Raw genomic sequence first — 22,886 nt, 5'->3', positions numbered from 1 at the left:
GGGCATGGTGGTGCGCGCCTGTATTCCCAGCTACTCAGAATGCCGAGGTGAGAGACTTGAGCCTAGGAGATTGAAGCTGCAGTGAGCTGTGATTGCACTACTGCTCTCTAGCCCGGTGACCGAGCAAGACCTGACCCCCCCAAAAAAAAAAAAAAAAAAAAAAAGGGAAGAAAGGGAGGGAACAAAAGAGAAAGGAAGAAAGGAAGGGAAGGAAAGAGAGAGAAAGGAAGGGAGGGAGGGGAACAGAAAGAGGAAGGAAGGAGGGAGGGAGGGAAGAAGGAAGGAAGGAAGCGATGGTATTGAGAGATACATTTAAAGCATGCTTTACAGCACTTTGCTTCTGTCGCCTCCCAGTGGGAGGTGGTCAGGCGCTGCTGTGTTGGCTGCCTTGAAGACTCGCCTCACGCCTGCATCTGCTGACCAGCAGCACTGATCCTTCTGGTCCTACAAGCAAAGTGGTCTTCCCAGATGCGGGGTCACACTGATTGTTTTATTTCTTTGGGTCATTTCTGTCATCATGCCAAGATGAGCTATTTATCCTGGCCCTATGGTTTAGGTTAAAAAGAAGTAGTTTTGGGGGCAATGTACAAAACTCTGTTTCTGTGAAAACACAGTTTTTTGATAGAGTTATTCTGGCCCCCTTTTAAAACTCTCTCACTACCCCTCCAGGTCACTCCCTTTCTACCACAGCTGCAGGCATAGAGGGAAAAAAACTTGTTTTGCAAGATGGTTTTGCATTATAAAAGTGATAACAAGCGTATTAGGAAAAAAATTATAAAATAGAAAAAGATAGACATTTTGTGAATATAGACGTGGAAAGAAAAAAAGCAAGTCCACTGAACCTTCCTTCCTCCCAACATAAACCCCCCTCCAGCCCTAAGGAAATACAATGATGTCTGTATTGCATTTCCAATTTTGCATCCTGACTTTTTAACTTGATGTTAGATCACACATATTTTTTCCATATTGTTTCAAATCTCCCAACACAGCCTCCTTTCTTAAGATAATAACAGGCTTTTGTTTAGTAGACTAAACAAAGCCTCCTAAAGGCTCAGAGAATAGGATTTGATACATAAAAATCAAGGGGGAGGAAGGTTCCAGGCAGAAAAATCAGCTTGCAGAAAGACAGGAGGTGGAGACACCCGGACATGTTTAAAACATGGAGTTGACTGGGTGCGGTGGCTCACGCCTATAATCCCAGCACTTTGGGAGGCCGAGGCGGATGGATCACGAGGTCAGAAGATCGAGACCATCCTGACTAACACGGTGAAACCCCATCTCTACTAAAAATACAAAAAATTAGCCGGGCATGGTGGCGGGCGCCTGTAGTCCCAGCTACCCGGGAGGCTGAGGCAGGAGAATGGCGTGAACCCGGGAGGCGGAGCTCGCAGTGAGCCGAGATCACACCACTGCACTCCAGCCTGGGCAACAGAGCCAGACTCCGTCTCAAAAAAAAAAAAAAAAAAAAAAAAACCCATGGAGTTGACCAGCTTGATTAGCATGTAGCCTGTCCATAGATTGAGCTGCCTCTTGAGTGCTTGGGTCTGGAAGATGCAGGGTGGGGCTTTAGGGCAAAGGTGAATTAGGAAACTACATTAGTTCTGGTCAGAGGCATGAGACAGTGTGTGGGGCTGTCACAGGAGGCATGGATAGAGTGGGAATGAAGAATCTACTGACCTTGACAATGGATTACGTAGCGGGTGGATGGAATCAAAGCAGCACGTTACAGTTAAAGAGTCTATGAAAAGCTATGGCACCTTTAACAGAAATAGGAATACTTAGAGGCGTGTTAGAAGAGGGACACAGGCTGGGCGTGGTGGCACGCACTTGTAGTCCTGGCTACTCAGGAAGCTTAAGCGGGAGAATCGCTTGAGCCTGGGAGTTCAGGGCTGCAGTGAGCTAGGATTGCATCACTGCACTCCAGCCTCGGTGACAGAGCAAGACCCCAACTCAAAAAAAAAGGACATTCGGAATTGAGTTTGGGACATGCTGGCTGGAGGGGGCAGGGCCTCCGAATGGCAGGCTGTTAGGGACATGAGTCTGGAACTCAGATCAGAGGCGTGGCTTGAGACAAAAGATGTTTGAAGTCAGTCGTACAAAAGTCATGATTGAAGCTACAGAAAAAAGCATATTTTCTGAGGAAGAGTGAAGGCCAGGTGCAGTGGCTCACAGCTATAATCCCAGCACTTTGGGAGGCCGAGATGGGAGGATCACTTGAGGCCAGGAGTTCGAGGCTGCAGTGAGCCATGCTTGTGTCACTGCATTCCAGCCTCGGTGACACAGATGCTGTCTCAAAAAATACAGAAAATCCTAAGAGAAAACAAATTTTCTACTCATTAAGTGGAAGCGAATGATCATCAAGGCCTTCATCCTCATTGTGTTTATGCTGAGTAAGTGGAGGAGGAGGAGGGAGAGGAAGGCCTTGCTGTGTCAAGGGTGGCAGTGGAGGAAAATCCATACATAAGTGGCCCTGCACAGTTCAAACCTGTATTGCTCAAGGGTCAGCTGTATTTCAAACAGCACCCACAAGGAATCATCTGGAAAACGTAAGTGGCTGCTTATGTGGAATGTGTGTACACACCAGCAAGGGTCCAGAAACAATAGGGCCATGGCCAGCCGGTTCTAGATGTTTCTATCTAGCGCTCTTCACAGAAGCACAGCAGATAAAACAATAAAAGCAGGGCTTTTGAGAATCTGGAATACAGATTTTTGGTAACTCCCAAGTGGCCCTGCCTTTGTTTCTCTCCACAGCTCCTTTGGCCCATACCCCCCTCCCCTGATTCCCCCATCACTGCGAGAACATGGGGCAGAGCACGTGAAAACCTGTAAGCCAGACGCTGCCCTCAAAGCTCCACAGGCATGATTTCCCTGGCCCGCTCCATGGACCCAAGAGACTGACACGGAACACCTCCAGCTCTAGAGAGGAGGAAGCAGCGGGGCTTGCTTGGTTAGGCGACTGGCTCAAGGTCTCATGCAAATTTCAGTTTCCTGATTCTGACCTCCTACACCCAGGGCTTTACAACAGGTTCCAGGAGGAGAAGAAGCACTGCCACGTTGAATGCAGTGTTCCATAGTGCAAGGTGATCCTGACCGTGGAAACATGAGAACATGAAGCAAAGAGTGTGTCATAGAATTGAAAGATAGGGCATTTAGTGGGAGCCCGGCATGGCATTTTGAGGCTGGGGATGTGGGACGGTGGGGCTGCCCCTCTCATGCCCACAGTCTGGTGGGGAAGAGGTTGGAGGTGCGGAGGGAACAGCAGGGCCTGTGACATGAATGGAGGGGACTTGCTCAGCGATCAGGGCCTAGAAAAGAATCTGTCCATGACAAATCATTAATGTCTGTTTGAAAAGCTCTGAGCGCATCATGACACGTGAGGTCAAATCCCCAAGACTTCACAGCGCTCCCCATCATCACACAGCTCTTGGGGGGTGGGGGACGCTGTTCCCATCCCACTGCAGCCATGCTGGGGTGGCGGCTCCCCTCCTGCATGTCCGACTTGCTCATCTGTCTGATGCAAGTATTGTATCGCTCCTCCAGGGCACACACGTTCCTTACTGTGGCACCTTCCTGCCCCCCTGAGCTGCTTGGAGGCCCGGGCCGCCTCGTCTTCATCCCACTCTCTCAGCACGGGCCTGATGAGCAGCCAGCCCCAGGGCTGTGCAGCGAGAAGCCTGCAGTCTTTTTCGCCTCCCCAGAAAGTTGTTTAATTCCCCTGTGATGGGTCGTTTCCCCACTAGCCAGGGGAAGACCTAGCAGCTGCTGTGCTAGAGCATTCATAGGAAATAAAAGGGCAGCTCTTGAGAGCTGATGTCATGCTTTTTGGACTGACTCCTTCCTTCTTCCCTCCCTCTTAAACCTTCTTCATGGAGACCCTGCCACCTACAGCGTGGATGGAGAGAGTGGAAATGGGGAGTCTCATTTTCCACGGGACTTTCTGTCTGGGGAGATGCAGGCATTGATCAGATGGTCGCCCGTCTGTTTTGTTATAAACTGTGATGAGTCTGTGAAGTTAAAATACAGGGGACCAGGAGAGCAGATGTCAGAGAAACCTGACTGCCTGTGTACCCGTGGTGTGTGTGCATGTGTGGAGGTGCAGGGAGAGTCGGGGCGTGTTTGCTGCAGTGCTGTTTGAGCTAAGATCTAGAGGATGAGCGGGAGCCGGGTAGACAAAGTTCTTTGGTAGAACTGGGTTCTGAAAGTTATGTGAGAGATTTTGCCAGTGGGTCGTACATTATTAATTACAAGACATAAAATGCCATTCAGATTAGCCTGAGTAAGTGGGGGTTGTTATGTCACACTGGAATCTGAAGGCAGGAAGTAAAACTGCAGCTGGGCACGGACCTGGGTGGGTTGAACCAAGGTCTCTTTGGCCCATACTCCCTGCTCCTCTCTGTCTCCTTTTCTCTGTCTGCCTCTTTCTCTTCTACCCCCTGCCTCTCCCTACCCACTCCCTCATCATCAGTGGCATGTCTAGATCTGGGACTAGAATCCCAGTTTCCATGTCTGGGTTTTCCCATAGATTTTATACAGGTCACTTAGGAAGTGCGTAGCTCTGAGAAACTACAGGTTAAAAATGGCCAATGAAGTAGAGTTTTGCATCTATTGATACTTGGGCAGTTTCTGTGGTAAGGTTTTTTTTTTTTTTTTGAGACTGAGTCTCACTGTGTCACTCAGGCTAGAGTGCAATGGCGCGATCTCGGCTCACTGCAAGCTCCACCTCCCAGTTCAAGTGATTCTCCTGCCTCAGCCTCCTAAGTAGCTGGGATTACAAGTGCGTGCCTTAACCTCCTGAGCAGCTGGGATTACAAGTGTGTGCCACCATGCCCAGCTAATTTTAGTATTTTTAGTAGAGATGGGGTTTCACCATGTTGGCCAGGCTGGTCTTGAACTCTTGACCTCAAGCAATCCACCCACCTCGGCCTCCCAAAGTACTGGGATTACAGGCGTGAGCCACTGCACCCGGCCTGTGGCAGATTTTTAATCACATTAGTGAGTGCTCTCTGGACTCCATGTCAATAATGACTTTTGGGGGTAAAATGCGTTATACAAATTCATTATCTCATCTAATCCCCACAAAAGACCTATAAATAAGGTAGGTATTATGTAGTCTTATTTTCAAGTGATGGAACCAAGGCTCAGAGAGGTTGCATTTGGCCTAAGTTAATTCTGACAATGTGGAGTTGTCAGAATGCCTGTAAAACCCCGTCCCCAGCCGTGCTCTCCACTCTTTGATGTGAGTAGGGAGTGCTCAGTGAGTGTCCACGCCAGCCAACGTGTGTGAGCTCTCAGTCCTCACAACATCCCACAGATAGGGAAAGTGGGGTTCAGAGAGGTAAAGGACCATCCAGAGCCACAATTTGGGGTCAGTTTGTAATTTGAATCTGGGAACGTCTACTGCCAAAGTCCAAGCTCTTTTTTTTTTTTTTTTTTTTTTGAGATGGAGTCTTATTCTGTTCCCCAGGCTGGAGTGCAGTGGCGCGATCTCGGCTCACTGCAAGCTCCGCCTACCGGGTTCACGCCATTCTACTGCCTCAGCTTCCCAAGTAGCTGGGACTACAGGCACCTGCCACCACGCCTGGCTAATTTTTTGTATTTTTAGTAGAGACGGAGTTTCACCGTGTTAGCCAGGATGGTCTTGATCTCCTGACCTCGTGATCCACCTGCCTCGGCCTCCCAAAGTGCTGGGATTACAGGTGGGAGCCACCACACCCGGCCATCCAAGCTCTTAAATGTAACCTTTGGTGTGTCTGCTTCTAGCAGTTCACCAAAACACATCACAGTTTCCTTCTAGGTCGACCTGGGATGAGCAGTTGACAAGTTTCTCTCATGCTTTCCAGGTTGCCCCTCTACCTGGCCTCCCTCTTCATCAGCCTTGTTTTCCTGTTGGTGAATTTAACCTGTGCTGTGCTGGTAAAGACGGGAAATTGGGAGAGGAAGGTTATCGTCTCCGTGCGAGTGGCCATTAATGACACACTGTTCGTGCTGTGTGCCGTCTCTCTCTCCATCTGTCTCTACAAAATCTCTAAGATGTCATTAGCCAACATTTACTTGGAGTCCAAGGTAGGTAGAAATGTGGTCAAGATCCCTCCCATGAAACGTGTTCTCAAAATAGTTTCCTGGTTTGCAAAAGTGCATTTTGATGAATTTTAGACTTGATTTTGCCTTGACTTTCTCTGTTTTATTGTGTCCCACACAGGGGTACTCACTTTTTTTTTTTTTTTTTTGAGACGGAGTCTCACTCTGTCGCCCAGGCTGGAGTGCCGTGGCACGGTCTCGGCTCACTGTAAGCTCCGCCTCCCGGGTTCATGCCATTCTCCTGCCTCAGCCTCCCGAGTAGCTGGGACTACAGGTACCTGCCACCACGCCTGGCTAATTTTTTGTATTTTTAGTAGAGACGGGGTTTCACCGTGTTAGCCCGGATGGTCTTGATCTCCTGACCTCATGAGCTCACCCCTGTGGCACACAAGCTAACAAAGCACTACTGGCAAAAGAAAATAGTATCTCAGGTTTAGTTAATGACTGACTAATAACAGTACTCAAAAGTCAGTTTTAGTTTTTTGGTCATGTTAACTATTCATTTTGAGCCAGGGGTCTTTTAACTGTCTTTGGAAATTGATAGCTTCATAACGTGGGGCACAAATCACTGATGTCCACATAATTCCAAGCCCAAAGTCACATGAGGGCTCCTGTATTCCCAGCCTCAAAGACTCTGGACAGAGCTGTCCTGAGCTCTGCCCCAGCCATTGTCCCTCTGAGATTGTTTACTTGCCTCCTTGAGCCAGAGGCCCTGGCCTGGGCTCACCTGCTGTGTGTAGAAGCCAAGAAGATCCTCTTGGAGCTGAGCAGCGGCCATTAGAGGTTTAGCAAATGAGCCATCTGACTTTCTTGCTTGTACACGCCAGGCCTCGGGAAAATGGTGCGTATTTTAACCCTGTTAAAGGCATCTCCAAACCAAGTCCCAGGGTCCTTATGAAGATACTTGAAATTGTAGGAAGGAGGAGTGTGAAAAGGACTCTGATAGAAGACCCAACGAGACCACAGTGCCCCGAGATCCCAAAGGGCTTTACCAGACTGATACCAGGCAGGGGCTGGGGCAGGGACTGGTGTCTTGGACCTGGAGTGGCCCATACCTCCTGCTCCCTCTTTTCCAGGGCTCCTCCGTGTGTCAAGTGACTGCCATCGGTGTCACCGTAATACTGCTTTATACCTCTCGGGCCTGCTACAACCTGTTCATCCTGTCATTTTCTCAGAACAAGAGTGTCCATTCCTTCGATTACGACTGGTACAATGTATCAGACCAGGTCAGTGGGGGCGCTGAGGAGGTGTCACCTGACCAGGGACCACAGTTGACCCTTGGTATCCTCGAGGCACTGGTTCCAGGACCGCAGAAAATACCAAAATCTCGATGCTCAAGTCCCTGATATAAAATGGTGTAGTATCTGCATGCAGCCTACACACATCCTTCTGTATGCTTTCAATTAATCTCTAGATGACTTACAATACCAGATACAACACAAATGCCATGTAAACAGTTGTTATACTACATTGTTTGAAAATGTCTGTTTTTAATTGTTACTAGTATTTGTTATTTTCAAATATTTTTGATCCACGGTTGGTTGAGTCCACGGTTGGTTGAGTCCGCGGATGTGGAACCCGCCGATATGGAGGGCCGACTGTATTTGCATTTCAGTGGTTCACATGGCAGAGAAGTACAGGCTCCTTGTTTCTCCCGGTGAATGACTGAGTGACCTTGAGAGGTCACTTCCCTGTGTGACATCTGAACTCATCTGTCAGATGGGATCACAGCACCTGCCTCATTCCCTTTCACATGTCTTTTGAGAAAACCAGATTACATGTGTGTGTGTATGTATCCACACACATGTGCACACACATACTTTTCACTCCATTCTCCCTCTTAGGGCTCATGTTAAGCAGTACTTAATTTTGTTTTTTGTTGTTGTTGTTTTGTTTTTTTTGAGATGGAGTTTTGCTCTTGTTGTCCAGGCTGGAGTGCAATGGTGCGACCTCAGCTCACTGCAACCTCTGCCTCCCAGGTTCAAGCGATTCTCCTGCCTCAGCCTCCAGAGTAGCTGGGATTACAGGCACCTGCTACCATACCTGGCTAATTTGTTGTATTTTTAGTAGAGATGGGGTTTCACCGTGTTGGCCAGGCTGGTCTTGAACTCCTGACCTCAGTTGATCCACCTGCCTCGGTCTCCCAAAGTGCTGGGATTACAGGCGTAAGCCACTGCGCCAGCCAGTACTTAATTTTTTTTTTTTAACATGCTTCCATATAAATGTAAGATGGTATTATTAAAGGGTGACATTTGCAAAGATTAAGCAAATTGTATTCAGATTTCAGAAAATACATAGGACTATGAAGTTATGAGAATGTTTTTTTTGGTCATCATCCTCCTCAGGGAGAGAATGATTTTTAATAGAGTATGTACACGGCATTTGAGAAAATCTAGACAAAAGTGACTGAGGATATTAAAGTTTTAAAAAAGCTCATGGCACTAGTTGTTGCAGTATGATACTCTTTCTAAAAATGCATTCTATACATGTATATATAAGTTACAAGTCATAAAGCAAATGAACAAAGGTAGTGAAATCTCATCTGCCATCCACGCTCACAAAAACTCAAAACAACAATGAGAATGAACCACCATTCACTCATTTGACAAACAGCATTTTTTTTTTCCTTATCTTGGGCACTGAGAAAAATGCCAGGGATACAAAACCAAACAGACTTTCCCTGCCCTTTGGGAGCTTTGTGGTCCACTAAGGAAAAGAGACACACAGATTAGCCACTAACAGTAAAGAAATGTAACTTCCCTATTATAAATGTATTAGATTGATTTGCAAAGGTTCCTTAGCTTTTCCTGGAAAACTATTGAATACCTAACCATCTATAAATGTGCTTCTAACATCTCAACAGTGCTCAAACCCTCAGCTGCATTTAGATAGTGGAAGAAAGAATAAAATGATCATGATAAGCTAAACCTGAGAGGACAAGGTAAAATTGTGTTATAATTAGAAAGGATTAAAACCACACCTCTGAACCCAAACCAATACGACAAACACAGGATGGCAGAAAGCGGGGCAAGGCACTGCTAAGGGTGTGCACTATTTTGAGGAAATCAAGTATATGAAAATCTAAACTTTAAACAATGATTAATTAGAGACAAGCATAATACACAAAGGATTTGATTTTGTATTGTAGTAAAATATACATAACATTTTAATATTTGCTATTTTAACCTTTTTTTTTTTTTTTTTTTTTTTTGAGACGGAGTCTCTCTGTCACCAGGCTGGAGTGCAGCAGCACAATCTCAGCTTACTGCAACCTGCACTTCCCGGGTTCAAACGATTCTTCTGCCTCAGCCTCCTGAGTAGCTGGGAATACAGGCGAGTGCCACCACACCCGGCTAATTTTTTTTGTATTTTTAGCGGAGATGGTCTTTCACCGTATTGGCCAGGCTGGTCTTGAACTCCTGACCTCATGATCCGCCCACCTCGGCCTCCCAAAGTGCTGGGATTACAGGCATGAGCCACCGTTGCCTGGCCCGATTTTAACCATTTTTAAGTGTACAGTTCACTGGCATTAAGTACATTCAGTGTTGTGCAGCCATCATCACCATCCATCTCTAGAATTTTCTCATCTTCCTAAACTGAAACTCTGTATCCATTAAACAACAAAGATTGGGTTTTAACAAAATTACTTCAGTTTTTCTTTCAATTAAGAATGCATGGGTGCTCTGCCTATAAATTCTGTATATGGAGGAGTAGCCATTCTTTATTTCTGTACTTTCCTAATCTTGCTTTCACAAGCAAGCAACAAAAAAATTTATAGGTGGGTGCAGTGGTCTGTAATCCTGGCATTTGGGAGGATCACTTGAGGCCAGAAGTTTGAGACCTCATCTCTACAAAAAATAAAAAATTAAAATTAAAAAATTAGCCAGGCATGTTGGTGCACACCTGTAGTCCTAGCTGCTTGGGAGGATCACCTGAGCCCAGGAGCTAAAGGCTGAGGTGAGTTGTGATCACACCACTGCACTCTAGCCTGGGTGATGAGCAAGACCCTGTCTCCAGACAAACAAACAAACTATATATATAAATAAAAAAATTTATAATTGCAATAGATTTAAAATATGACAGTCTTTAAAATTCTTCTATTTTTATGGGATATTTATGGTTATCTAGATGTGTGTTGCCACCAAAATAATCTAGGAGCAAGCAAACAAATGACCACAGTTGTATACCTTATTTGTGCGGAATCAAAAAAGAACACATGATTGAGATGTGATGTAGAGGAAGTAGGAGGGTGATTTTTCTGAAAGTAGCCTGAGTAGTTTTGGTCACCATGCTTTAAGGATGATGTTACAGAGAAGGCAAAACAGTTAAGTGTAGGTGTTTTGGCCCTTTTCAGGTACATTCTTTCTTTGAAACAATGGCTTTTCTGATATGGTTGCCCAAACCCAACTGTGCAGTTTCCTCACGAACCTTCTGTCTGTTCTGAAGAGAGAACACTGCTCCACCAAGCTCTCTGGCCATCTCACTGAGCCGCATACCTTAGGCTCTGATGATTGTTTTTCTAGACAAGCTAGCCTACAGTAGGTTTTAAAGGGTAAACAACAGGATATGGTTTATGTGAAGAAAAGTTTGAGAGTTGACCTCTTTATCCTAGGGATGGACTAAGGGATAATAGTTATATGCTGCTCTCAAGAATTTAGGAGGAGGCAGCATAACCTTCTCACTATTCAATTGTTGAAGAAAATCAGCTTAGATTTAAGTGAGAGTGTGAATTTGGACTTAAGAGTTTTGGGGGCATGAAGTATTAAAACATCCTAGGTTAGAAGTTTCTGTCTGAATATTTTGAAGAAGATAATCATTTATCCCATATGGTTTAAATAATCCCTGTCTGAGGTCTAGACCATTACTATTATCTGGTTTCAATGTGCATATTTTAGGAGAATGTACTATACTATATTTTAATACTTTAAATAGAAATATTAACATAGTATATTCTATAGTACATTGTAAAATATAGGGGGATGAATTGTACTATAGTATTAGAATTATTCTCTGTTCATGTTAGAAGGAATCAAATTGATTTCCTCTTGCCTTGGTCTAATGACTCTCCCTCTGTCTTTCTAACAGGCAGATTTGAAGAATCAGCTGGGGGATGCTGGATACGTATTATTTGGAGTGGTGCTATTTGTTTGGGAACTCTTACCTACCACCTTAGTAGTTTATTTCTTCCGAGTTAGAAATCCTACAAAGGACCTTGTAAGTAAGCCATTTTATATTTGTAAGAAAATATCTCCTGACTGTGATCATGAAACTTGCAATTAGAACTTTTTCTTCACTTTTCCCTAGAGAAGAGGGCCTATTCCGTTCTGTGGTGGTATGAAAAGTTTCCTGGAGTATTTTATTGAGACATTCATTTCCCTTATTTTTTGAGGGAAAATGTTTTTCAGCTTAGTTTTATTTTACAAAAGAAATGAAAGTATTGCAAGTTGCATCTTAAGGCCTGGGGAAAGTGATTAACCTTTTTTTTTTTTTTTTTTGAGACGGAGTCTCACTGTGTCGCCCAGGCTGGAGTGCAGTGACTGGATCTCAGCTCACTGCAAGCTCCGCCTCCCGGGTTTACGCCATTCTCCTGCCTCAGCCTCCCAAGTAGCTGGGACTACAGGTGCCCGCCACCTCGCCCGGCTAATTTTTTGTATTTTTTAGTAGAGACGGGGTTTCACCATGTTAGCCAGGATGGTCTCTATCTCCTGACCTCGTGATCCGCCTGTCTCGGCCTCCCAAAGTGCTGGGATTACAGGCTTGAGCCACCCCGCACCCGGCCTATTTTTTTAATGCAACATTGCCTCACTAGTATTTGAGACTTGGACTTGCTACACACCAAATATAGAAGCTTTTCTAATAGCAAAGGAAACTAGAGAATAGAGAAATAGAAATAGGAAATAGAAAATACTCATAAGAAATAGTATGCTGGATGGTGACTAGGGAATGGGAGGATAGGGCAATAAGAAACATTATTGCAAGGAATGCTAAAGCTGCTCCCCTAGTTTGGTCACATTTCTGTTCAATCAACTTTATATAAATGTCTTTATGCGGACAGGACAGAAAATGCAAAACCAAGTGGCGTGAGAAACCACCTGGGAGCCTTGTTCTGTAAATTATTCCAACCACACAAACTAGTGGTAGCTTTTTGACTTACTGATCTATGAAACCCTAGAAAAAATACAGTGAGTGGATTTGGGGCAATGTGAGCAAAGAGCAGGTGGTGAGGAAGGCATAGATGAGTAACGTCCTCCAATAATTCACAATTCTTATTTCATACCCAGATGACTGACCTGTGTTTTATCTTGTTGTTGGAAGCCAGAGACATAGCCAGGCTTCAAATCAAGCAGTCTGGTTCCAGAGTCAATGGTGGTGGTTTTGTTTTGTTTTGTTTTGTGTGTGTGTTTTTTTGAGATGAAGTCTCGCTCTGTTGCCCAAGCTGGAGTGTAGTGGCATGATCTCGGCTCACTGCAACCTCTGCCTCCCGGGTTCAAGCGATTCTCCTGCCTCAGCTTCCCAAGTAGCTGGGACTACAGGTGCCCGCCACGATACCCAGCTAATTTTTGTATTTTTAGTAGAGACAGGGTTTTACTAGTTGGCCACGCTGGTCTCGAACTCCTGACCTCAGGTGATCCACCTGCCTCGGCCTCCCAAAGTGCTGGGATTACAGGCGTAGGCCACCGTGCCCATGTGAGTCCATGGTTTTAATCCCTGTGCTATGCTGTAGCCTTCTCTGGCATCATAAGGTTTTGAGAAGAAATTATATTCTTAATATATATGACCTAATAGTCCTATCTATGACTTCTGTAATTACATAGGAAAAAAGTCTAATATTCTTTTGTGAGGAAATCTATAACTTAACTCATACCCATCAACTTTAAAGGAATACACTGCAGGTGGGGCATTTTTTAAAAATGTCATCTAACATTTGTATCCATAATTCATTTGGTGCAAACGGGTCTCTAAACTTGGCATCATTAGAGCTAAACTTCAGGGTCTAGGTAAGGAGATAGTTAAAGTGTGGCTCTTTACCATCCGTCTCAGAATCCGTCAGGGCGCTTGGTGTAAACATTCTTAGGTCGTGTTGGAGACCCAGATCAGAATCTCTGCGGTAGGTTCTGGGAATGTACATTTTTAATAAGCACTCCAAGTGGTCTGAATGAACTGTAAAGTTTGAGAATCTCTGTCCTTGTCCTTTTCTTTTTTGAGACAGGGGTCCTGCTCTGTCACCTAGGCTGGAGTGCAGTGGCACAGTCACAGCTCACCTCAGCCTTGACCTCCTGGGCTTGAGCAATTCTCTTGCTTCAGTCTCACATGTAGCTGGGATTACTTTCATGAGCCGTGTTGCCCAGGCTGGTCTCAAACTCCTGGCTGTTTTTTTTTTTTTTTGAGACGGAGTCTTGCTCTGTAGCCCGGGCTGGAGTGCAGTGGCCGGATCTCAGCTCACTGCAAGCTCCGCCTCCCGGGTTTGCGCCATTCTCCTGCCTCAGCCTCCTGAGTAGCTGGGACTACAGGCGCCCGCCACCTCGCCCGGCTAGTTTTTTGTATTTTTAGTAGAGACGGGGTTTCACCGTGTTAGCCAGGATGGTCTCGATCTCCTGACCTCGTGATCCGCCCGTCTCGGCCTCCCAAAGTGCTGGGATTACAGGCTTGAGCCACCGCACCCGGCCTTTTTTTTCTTTTAAAAACAGCTTTATTGAGATGTAACTCACTTATATAATTCACCCATTTCATGTGTATAATTCAGTGGTTTGCGGGATATTCACATATGTGCAGCCATCACCACAGCCAATTTTAGAACACTTTCATCATCTCAGAAGGAAACCCCATGCTATCATCTGTCATTCCCCATTTCCTTTCTGTCCCTGACCTACCCCTGGGCATAAGCCACTATAATCTCTTGTGTCTACAGATTTCCCTAGTCTCGACTTTCATATGAATGCAATCATATAGCATGTGGGTTTTTGTGACTGGCTTCTTTCACTTAGCAGAATGCTTTTCAGGATTCATCTACGTTGTAACATATATTTGTACTTAATTCCTTTTTATTGCCAAATAAATATTTCATTGTATGGATAGACCACATTGTGCTTACTCATTCATCCATTGATGGACATCACTGGGTTTTTTTTTTTTTTATACTTTAAGTTCTGGGGTACATGTGCAGAATGTGTAGTTTTGTTACATAGGTATACATGTGCTGTGGTGGTTTGCTGCACCCATCAACCCGTCACCTACATTAGGTATTTCTCTTAATGCTCTCCCTCCCCTAGCTCCCCACCCCATGACAGGTCCTGGTGTGTGATGTTCCCCTCCCTGTGTCCATGTGTTCTCATTGTTCAATTCCCACTTATTAGTGAGAACACGCAGTGTTTGGTTTTCTGTTCTTGTGTTAACTTGCTGAGAATGATGGTTTCCAGCTTCATCCATGGCCCTGCAAAGGACATGAACTTATCCCTTTTTATGCTTGCATAGTACTCCATGGTGTATATGTGCCACATGTTCTTTATCCAGTCTATTATTGATGGACATTTGGGTTGGTTCCAAGTCTTTGCTATTGTGAACAGTGCTGCAGTAAACATGCATGTGCATGTGTCTTTATAGTAGAATGATTTAGATTCCTTTGTGTATATACCCAGTAATGGGATTGCTGGGTCAAATGGTATTTCTAGTTCTAGATCCTTGAGGAATCACCACACTGTCTTCCACAGTGGTTGAACTAATTTACACTACCACCAACAGTGTAAAAGCATTCCTGTTTCTCCATGTCCTCTCCAGTATCTGTTGGATCGCCATTCTAACTGGTGTGATGGTATCTCATTGTGGTTTTGATTTGCATTTCTCTAATGACCAGTGATGAACATTTTTTCATGTTTGTTGGCTGCATAAATGTCTTCTTTTGAGAAGTGTCTGTTCATATCCTTTGCCCACTTTTTGATGGGGTTGTTTTTTTCTTGTAAATTTAAGTTCTTTGTAGATTCTGGATATTAGCCCTTTGTCAGGTGGATAGATTGCAAAAATTTTCTCCCATTCTGTAGGCTGCCTGTTCACTCTAATAATAGTTTCTTTTGCTGTGCAGAAACTCTTTAATTTAATTAGATCCCGTTTGTCAATTTTGGCTTTTGTTGCCATTGCTTTTGGTGTTTTAGAATGAAGTCTTTGCCCATGCCTATGTCCTGAATAGTATTGCCTAGGTTTTCTTCTAGGATTTTTATGGTTTTAGGTCTTATGTTTAACTCTTTAAACCATCCTGAGTTAATTTTTGTATAAGGTGTAAGGAAGGGGTTCAGTTTCAGTTTTTTGCATATGGCTACCCAGTTTTCCCAACACCAATTATTAAATAGGGAATCCTTTCCCCATTGCTTGTTTGTGTCAGGTTTGTCAAAGATCAGATGGTTGTAGATGTGTGGTGTTATTTCTGAGGCTTTTGTTCTGTTCCATTGGTCTATATATCTGTTTTGGTACCAGTACCATGCTATTTTGGTTACTGTAGCCTTGTAGTATAGTTTGAAGTCAGGTAGTGTGATGCCTCCGGCTTTGTTCTTTTTGCTTAGTATTGTCTTGGCTATGCAGGGTCTTTTTTGGTTCCATATGAAGTTCAAGGTAGTTTTTTCCAATTCTGTTAAGAAAGTCGGCCGGGCGCGGTGGCTCAAGCCTGTAATCCCAGCACTTTGGGAGGCCGAGGCGGGTGGATCACGAGGTCAGGAGATCGAGACTATCCTGGCTAACATGGTGAAACCCCGTCTCTACTAAAAATACAAAAAACTAGCCGGGCGTGGTGGCGGGCGCCTGTAGTCTCAGCTACTTGGGAGGCTGAGGCGGGAGAATGGCGTAAACCCGGGAGGCGGAGCTTGCAGTGAGCCGAGATCACGCCACTGCACTCCAGCCTGGGAGACACAGCGAGACTCCGTCTCAAAAAAAAAAAAAAAAAAAAAAAAGTCAATGGTAGCTTGATGGGAATAGCATTGAATCTATAAATTACTTTGGGCAGTATGGCCATTTTCACATTGATTCTTCCTATCCAGGAGCATGGAATGTTTTTCCATTTGTTTGTGTCCTCCAATTTCCTTGAGCAGTGGTTTGTAGTTCTTCTTGAAGAGGTCCTTCACATCCCTTGTAAGTTGTATTTCTAGGTGTTTTATTATTTTAGTAGCAATTGTGAATGGGAGTTCACTCATGATTTGGCTGTTTGTCTGTTATTGGTATGTAGGAATGCTTGTGATTTTTGCACATTGATTTTGTATCCTGAGACTTTGCTGAAGTTGCTTATCAGCTTAAGGAGATTTTGGGCTGAGACAATGGGGTTTTCTAAATATATGATCATGTCATCTGCAAACAGAGACAATTTGACTCCCTCTTTTCCTATTTGAATACCCTTTATTTCTTTCTCTTGCCTGATTGCCCTGGCCAGAACTTCTAATACTATGTTGAATAGGAGTGGCAAGAGAGGGCATCCTTGTGCCAGTTTTCAAAGGGAATGCTTCCAGTTTTTGCCCATTCAGTATGATATTGGCTGTGGGTTTGTCATAAATAGATATTATTTTAAGATATGTTCCATCGATACCTAGTTTATGGAGTTTTTAGCATGAAGGGGTGCTGAATTTTGCTGAAGGTCTGCATCTATTGAGTTAATCATGTGGCTTTTGTCATTGGTTCTGTTTATGTGATGGATTATGTTTGTTGATTTATATATGTTGAACCAACCTTGCATCCCAGATATGAAGCTGACTTGATCGTGGTGGATAAGCTTTTTGATGTGCTGCTAGATTATGTTTGCCAGTATTTTATTGAGGATTTTCACATCGATGCTCATCAGGGATATTGGTCTGAAACTTTCTTTTTTTGTTGTTGTGTCTCTGCCAGGTTTTGGTATCAGGGTGATGCTGGCCTCATTAAAATGAGTTAGGGAGGATTCCCTCTTTTTCTGTTATTTAGAATGGTTTCAGAAGGAACGGTACCAACTCCTTTTTGTATCTCTGGTGGAATTCGGCTGTGAATCTTTCTGGTCCTGGACTTTTTTAGGTTGGTAGGTTATTAATTACTGCCTCAATTTCAGAACTTGTTATTGGTCTATTCAGGGATTCGACTTCTTCCTGGTTTAGACTTGGGAGGGTATATGTGTCCAGGAATTTATCCATTTCTTCTTGATTTTCTAGTTTATTTGCGTAGATGTGTTTATAGTATTCTTTGATAGTAGTTGGTATTTCTGTGGGATCAGTAGTGATATATCAGTAGTGATATCCCCTATATCATTTTTTATTGTGTCTATTTGATTCTTCCCTCTTTTCTTCCTTATTAGTCTGGCTAGTGGTCTATTTTGTTGATCTTTTCAAAAAACCCAGCTCCTGGGTTTTTCATGTCTCAATCTCCTTCAGCTCTGCTCTGATCTATTTCTTCTGCTAGCTTTTGAATGTGTTTGCTCTTGCTTCTCTAGTTGTTTTAATTGTGATGTTAGGGTGTCAATTTTAGATCTTTCCTGCTTTCTTTTGTGGGCATTTTGTGCTATAAATTTCCCTCTACACACTGCTTTAAGTGTGTCCCAGAGATTCTGGTATATTGTGTCTTTTTCTCACTGGTTTCAAATAAGATCTTTATTTCTGCCTTAATTTTGTTATTTACCCAGTAGTCATTCGGGAGAGGGTTGTTCAGTTTCCATGTAGTTGTGCGGTTTTGAGTGCGTTTCTTTTTTTGTGTGTTTTTTTTTCTTGAGGCGGAGTCTCGCTCTGTTGCCCAGGCTGGAGTGCAGTCGTGCGATCTCGGCTCACTGCAACCTCTGCCTTCCGGGTTCACGCCATTCTCCTGCCTCAGCCTCCCGAGTAGCTGGGACTACAGATGCCCACCACCACGCCTGGCTAATTTTTTGTATTTTTATTAGAGACGGGGTTTCACCGTGTTAGCCAGGATGGTCTTGATCTCCTGACCTCGTGATCCGCCCGCCTCAGCCTCCCAAAGTGCTGGGATTACAGGCGTGAGCCACCACACCTGGCCCTTGAGTGAGTTTCTTAATCCTGAGTTCCAATTTGATTGCACTGTGGTCTGAAAGACTGTTATGATTTCCATTCTTTTGCATTTGCTGAGGAGTGTTTTACTTCCAATTATGTGGTCAATTTTAGAATAAATGAGATGAGGTGCTGAGAAGAATGTATATACTGTTAATTTGGGGTAGAGAGTTCTGTAGATGTCTATTAGGTCCACTTGGTCTAGAGTTGAGTTCAAGTCCTGAATATCCTTAATTTTCTGTCTCGTTGATCTGTCTAATATTGACAGTGGGGTGTTAAAGCCTCCCACTATTGTTGTGTGGGAGTCTAAGTGTCTTTGTAGGTCTCTAAGAACTTGCTTTATGAATCTGGGTGCTCCTGTATTGGTGCATATATATTTAGGATAGTTAGCTCTTCTTGTTGCATTGATCCCTTTACCATTATGTAACAGCCTTCTTTGTCTCTTTTGATCTTTGTTGGTTTAAAGTCTATTTTATCAGAGATTAGGATTGAAATTCCTGCTTGCTTTTTTTTTCTTTCCATTTGCTTGGTAAGTATTCCTCCATCCCTTTAGTTTGAGCCTATGTGTGTCTTTTCACGTGAGATGGGTCTCCTGAATACAGCATACTGATGGGTCTTAACTCTTTATCCAGTGTGCCAGTTTGTGTGTTTTAATTGGGGCGTTTAGTCCATTTACGTTTAAGGTTAATATTGTTATGTGTGAATTTGATCCTGACATTATGATGCTAGCTGGTTATTTTGCCCGTTAGTTGATGCAGTTTCTTCATAGTGTCAATGGTCTTTACAATTTGGTATGTTTTTGCAGTGGCTGGTACCGGTTGTTCCTTTCCATATTTAGTGCTTCCTTCAGGAGCTCTTGTAAGGCAGGCCTGGTGGTGACAAAATCTCTCAGCATTTGCTTGTCTGTAATGGATTTTATTTCTCCTTTACTTATGAAGCTTAGTTTGGCTGGATATGAAATTCTGAGTTGAAAATTCTTTTCTTTAAGAATGTTGAATATTGGCCCCCACTCTCTTCTGGCTTGTAGGGTTTCTGCCGAGAGATCTGCTGTTAGTCTGATAGGCTTCCCTTTGTGAGTAACCCAACCTTTCTCTCTGGCTGCCCTTAACATTTTTTCCTTTGTTTAAACCTTGGTGAATCTGATGATTATGTATCTTGGGGTTGCTCTTCTCGAGGAGTATCTTTGAGGTGTTCTCTGTATATCCTGAATTTAAATGTTGGCCTGTCTTGCTAGGTTGGAGAAATTCTCCTGGATAATATCCTGAAGAGTGTTTTCCAACTTGGTTCCATTCTCCACATCATGTTCAGGTACACCAATCAAATGTAGATTTGGTCTTTTCACATAGTTCCGTATTTCTTAGAGACTTTGTTCATTCCTTTTTATTCTTTTTTCTCTAATCTTGTCTTTTCACTTGATTTCATTAAGTTGATCTTCAGTCTCATATCCTTTCTTCCACTTGATCAATTCAGCTCTTGATACTTGTGTATGGTTCATGAAGTTCTTGTGCTGTGTTTTTCAGCTCCATCAGGTTATTTATATTCTTCTCTAAACTCGTTATTGTAGTTAGCAGTTCATCTAACCTTTTTTCAAGGTTCTTAGCGTCCTTGCATTGGGTTAGAACATGCTTCCTTAGCTCGGAGGAGTTTGTTATTACCCACCTTCTGAAGCCTACTTCTGTCAATTCATCAAATTCATTCTCCGTCCAGTTTTGCTCCCTTGTTGGTGAGTTGTGATCCTTTGGAGGAGAAGCAGCATTCTGGTTTTTGGAATTTTCAGCCTTTTTGCACTGATTTCTCCCCATCTTTGTGGATTTATCTACCTTTGGTCTTTGATGTTGGTGACCTTCGGATGGGTCTCTGAGTGGACATGATCTTCCTTTCTGATGTTAGTTTTCCTTCTAACGGTCAGGTCCCTCTGCTGCAAGTCTGCTGGAGGTCCACTCCAGACCCTGTTTGCCTGGGTATCACCAGCAGAGGTTGCAGAACAGCAAAGATTGCTGCCTGTTCTTTCCTCTGAGAAGCTTTGTCCCAGGGGGGCACCTGCCAGATGCCAGCCAGAGCTCTCCTGTATGAGGTGTCTGTCAGCCCCTACTGGGAGGTATCTCTCAGTCAGGATACATGGTGGTCATCAGCCCACTTAAGGAGGCAGTCTTACCCTTAGCAGAGCTTGAACGCAGTGCTGGGAGATCTCCTTCTCTCTTCAGAGCCATCAGGCAGGGACATTTAAGTCTGCTGACGCTGCGCCCACACCTGCCCCTTCCCCAAGGTGTTCTGTCCCAGGGAGATGGGGGTTTTATCTATAAGTCCCTGACTGGGGCTGCTGCCTTTTTTTCAGAGATGCCCTGCCCAGAGAGGAGAAATCTAGCAGTCTGGCCAGAGTGGCCTTGCTGAGCTGGTGTGGGCTCTGCCCAGTTCGAACTTTCCAGAGGCTTTGTTTATACTGTGAGGGTAAAACCGCCGACTCAAGCCTCAGTAATGGCTGACACCCCTCCCCATACCAAGCTCGAGCGTCCCAGGTCAACCTCAGACTGCTGCTGTGCTGGCAGCGAGAATTTCAAACCAGTGGATCTTAGTTTGCTGGGCTCCATGGACGTAGGACCTGCCGAGCGAGACTACCTGGCTCCCTGGCTTCAGCCCCCTTTCCAGGGGAGAGAACGGTTCTGTCTCGCTGGTGTTCCAGATGCCACTGGGGTATGGAGGAAAAAACAAAAGCAAAACCAAAAAAAACCTCCTGCAACTAGTTCAGTGTCTGTCTAAATGGCTGCCCAGTTTTGTGCTTGAAACCCAGGGCCCTGGTGGGGTAGGCACTGGAGGGCATCTCCTGGTCTGCAGGTTGTGAAGACCATGGGAAAAGCGCAGTATCTGGGCTGCAGTGTGCACGGTTTCTCAGGCGCAGTCCCTCACGGCTTCCCTTGGGTAGGGGGGAAAATACCCCGACCTCTTGCGCTTCCTGGTTGAGGCAACACCCTACCCTGCTTTGGCTTGCCGTTTGTGAGCTGCACCCACCGTCCAACCAGTCCCAGTGAGAAGAACCAGGTACCTCAGTTGGAGATGCAGTAATCACCCGCCTTTGCGTCGATCTTGCTGGGAGCTGCAGACTGGAGCTGTTTCTATTCGGCCATCTAATAGGTGATATGTTTTTATTCCTGTATGACATCACTGGTTTTAAGGAATTTTAAGTTTTCCTTCTTTTTATCGTTTCATTTCAAGTTTTTCTTTTTTTGGATACAGTCTGGCTCTGTCACCCAGGCTGGAGTAGAGTGGGGTGATCTCGGCTCACTGCAACCTCTGCCTCCCAGGCAGAGGTTCAAGTGATTCTTCTGCCTCAGACTCCCAAATAGCTGGGATTACAGGCACCCGCCACCACGCCTGGCTAATTTTTGTATTTTTTAGTAGAGATGGGGTTTCATTATGTTGGCCAGGCTGGTCTTGAACTCCTGGGAGTTCTGGGAAGTGCTGGGATTACAGGTGTGAGTGCTGGGATTACAGGTGTGAGCCACTGTGCCTGGACTATAATTTCAAGCTTCTTGACGACCCACATCAAGAAGCTTGAAATGACAAAAAGGACACATTTAAGGAAACCACTTGTGGATATGAGTAGATATTTGGGTCATTTCCACCATTTGGCTATGATGAATAAGGCTGTTGTAAACATTTGTGTACAAGTTTCTGTGTGAACATACGTTTTCATTTCTCTTGGGTATATTCTTAGGAGTGGAATTGCCGAGTCATTGGGTATTTCTGAGTGTCACTTTCTGAAAAACTGCCAGACTATTTTCCACAAAGGCAGCACCGTTTTACATTCTCACCAGCAGTGTATGAAGGTTCTGATTCCTCCACGCTCCTAGCACTTGTAATCTGACTTTTTGATTCTAGATATCCTAATGGGTATTAAATGATATCTCCTTTTGGCTTCTGATGTGTATTTCTCTGTTGACTAAGTTAGTCGAGGATCTCTTTGTGTGCTTAGTGGTCATTTGCTTATCTTCTTTGGAGAAATGTCTATTCACATCCTTTGTCCACTTTTAAACTGGGCTGTCTTTTTATTATTGAGTTGTAAGAGTTCTTTTTTTTTTTTTTTTTTTTTTTTTTTTTTTTTTTTTTGAGACGGAGTCTCGCTCTGTAGCCCAGGCTGGAGGGCAGTGGCCGGATCTCGGCTCACTGCAAGCTCCGCCTCCCGGGTTCACGCCATTCTCCCGCCTCAGCCTCCCAAGTAGCTGAGACTACAGGCGCCCGCCACCACGCCCGGCTAGTTTTTTTTTGTATTTTTAGTAGAGACGGGGTTTCACCATGTTAGCCAGGATAGTCTCGATCTCCTGACCTCGTGATCCACCCGCCTCGGCCTCCCAAAGTGCTGGGATTACAGGCTTGAGCCACCGCGCCCGGCCTAGTTCTTTATATGTTTTAAATATACTCTAAGTCCCTTGTCAGGTATATGATTTGCACATATTTTCTCTCATTCTGTAGCTGTCTTTTCACTTTCTTGATTGGTATTCTTTGAAGCACAAAAGCTTCTAATTTTGTCCACTGTATTTATCTTTTGTTGCTTGTGTTCTGGTGTCATACCCAAGAACCCTTTGCCACATCCTATACCGATGGTCCCTGATTTACAACAGTTCAACTTACAATTTTTCAACTTTACAGATGGTGTGAAAGCAGGACATATTCAGTAGAAACTATAATTGAAATTTTGAATATTTAAGTATTTTCCTGGGCTAACAATATGGGTTATGATAATCTCTCAAGATGTATAGGGCAGTGAGGCACAGCTCTCAGTCAGCCATACGATCATAGGGGTCAAAAACCAATACT

The 22,886-nt window shown here is 44.3% G+C and overlaps 1 protein-coding gene across 1 annotated transcript in view; it reads left to right on the top strand.

Annotated features, from left to right (window-relative positions):
- LOC105474782 (G protein-coupled receptor 137B) overlaps positions 1-22,886 on the top strand; it is a 70,985-nt gene that overhangs the window by 32,949 nt on the left and 15,150 nt on the right. The window contains exons 3-5 of the mRNA XM_071073930.1: positions 5,841-6,063; positions 7,155-7,304; positions 11,164-11,292. Of these exons, the coding sequence (XP_070930031.1) occupies positions 5,841-6,063; positions 7,155-7,304; positions 11,164-11,292 (502 nt within the window). The remainder of the gene's footprint in view (positions 1-5,840; positions 6,064-7,154; positions 7,305-11,163; positions 11,293-22,886) is intronic.

This window comes from Macaca nemestrina, chromosome 1, assembly GCF_043159975.1.
Source record: "Macaca nemestrina isolate mMacNem1 chromosome 1, mMacNem.hap1, whole genome shotgun sequence".
In the NCBI taxonomy this organism is placed as follows: domain Eukaryota; kingdom Metazoa; phylum Chordata; class Mammalia; order Primates; family Cercopithecidae; genus Macaca; species Macaca nemestrina.
The sequence above is the reverse complement of the archived record's forward strand: the minus strand, read 5'-3'. Positions and strand labels throughout refer to the sequence as shown.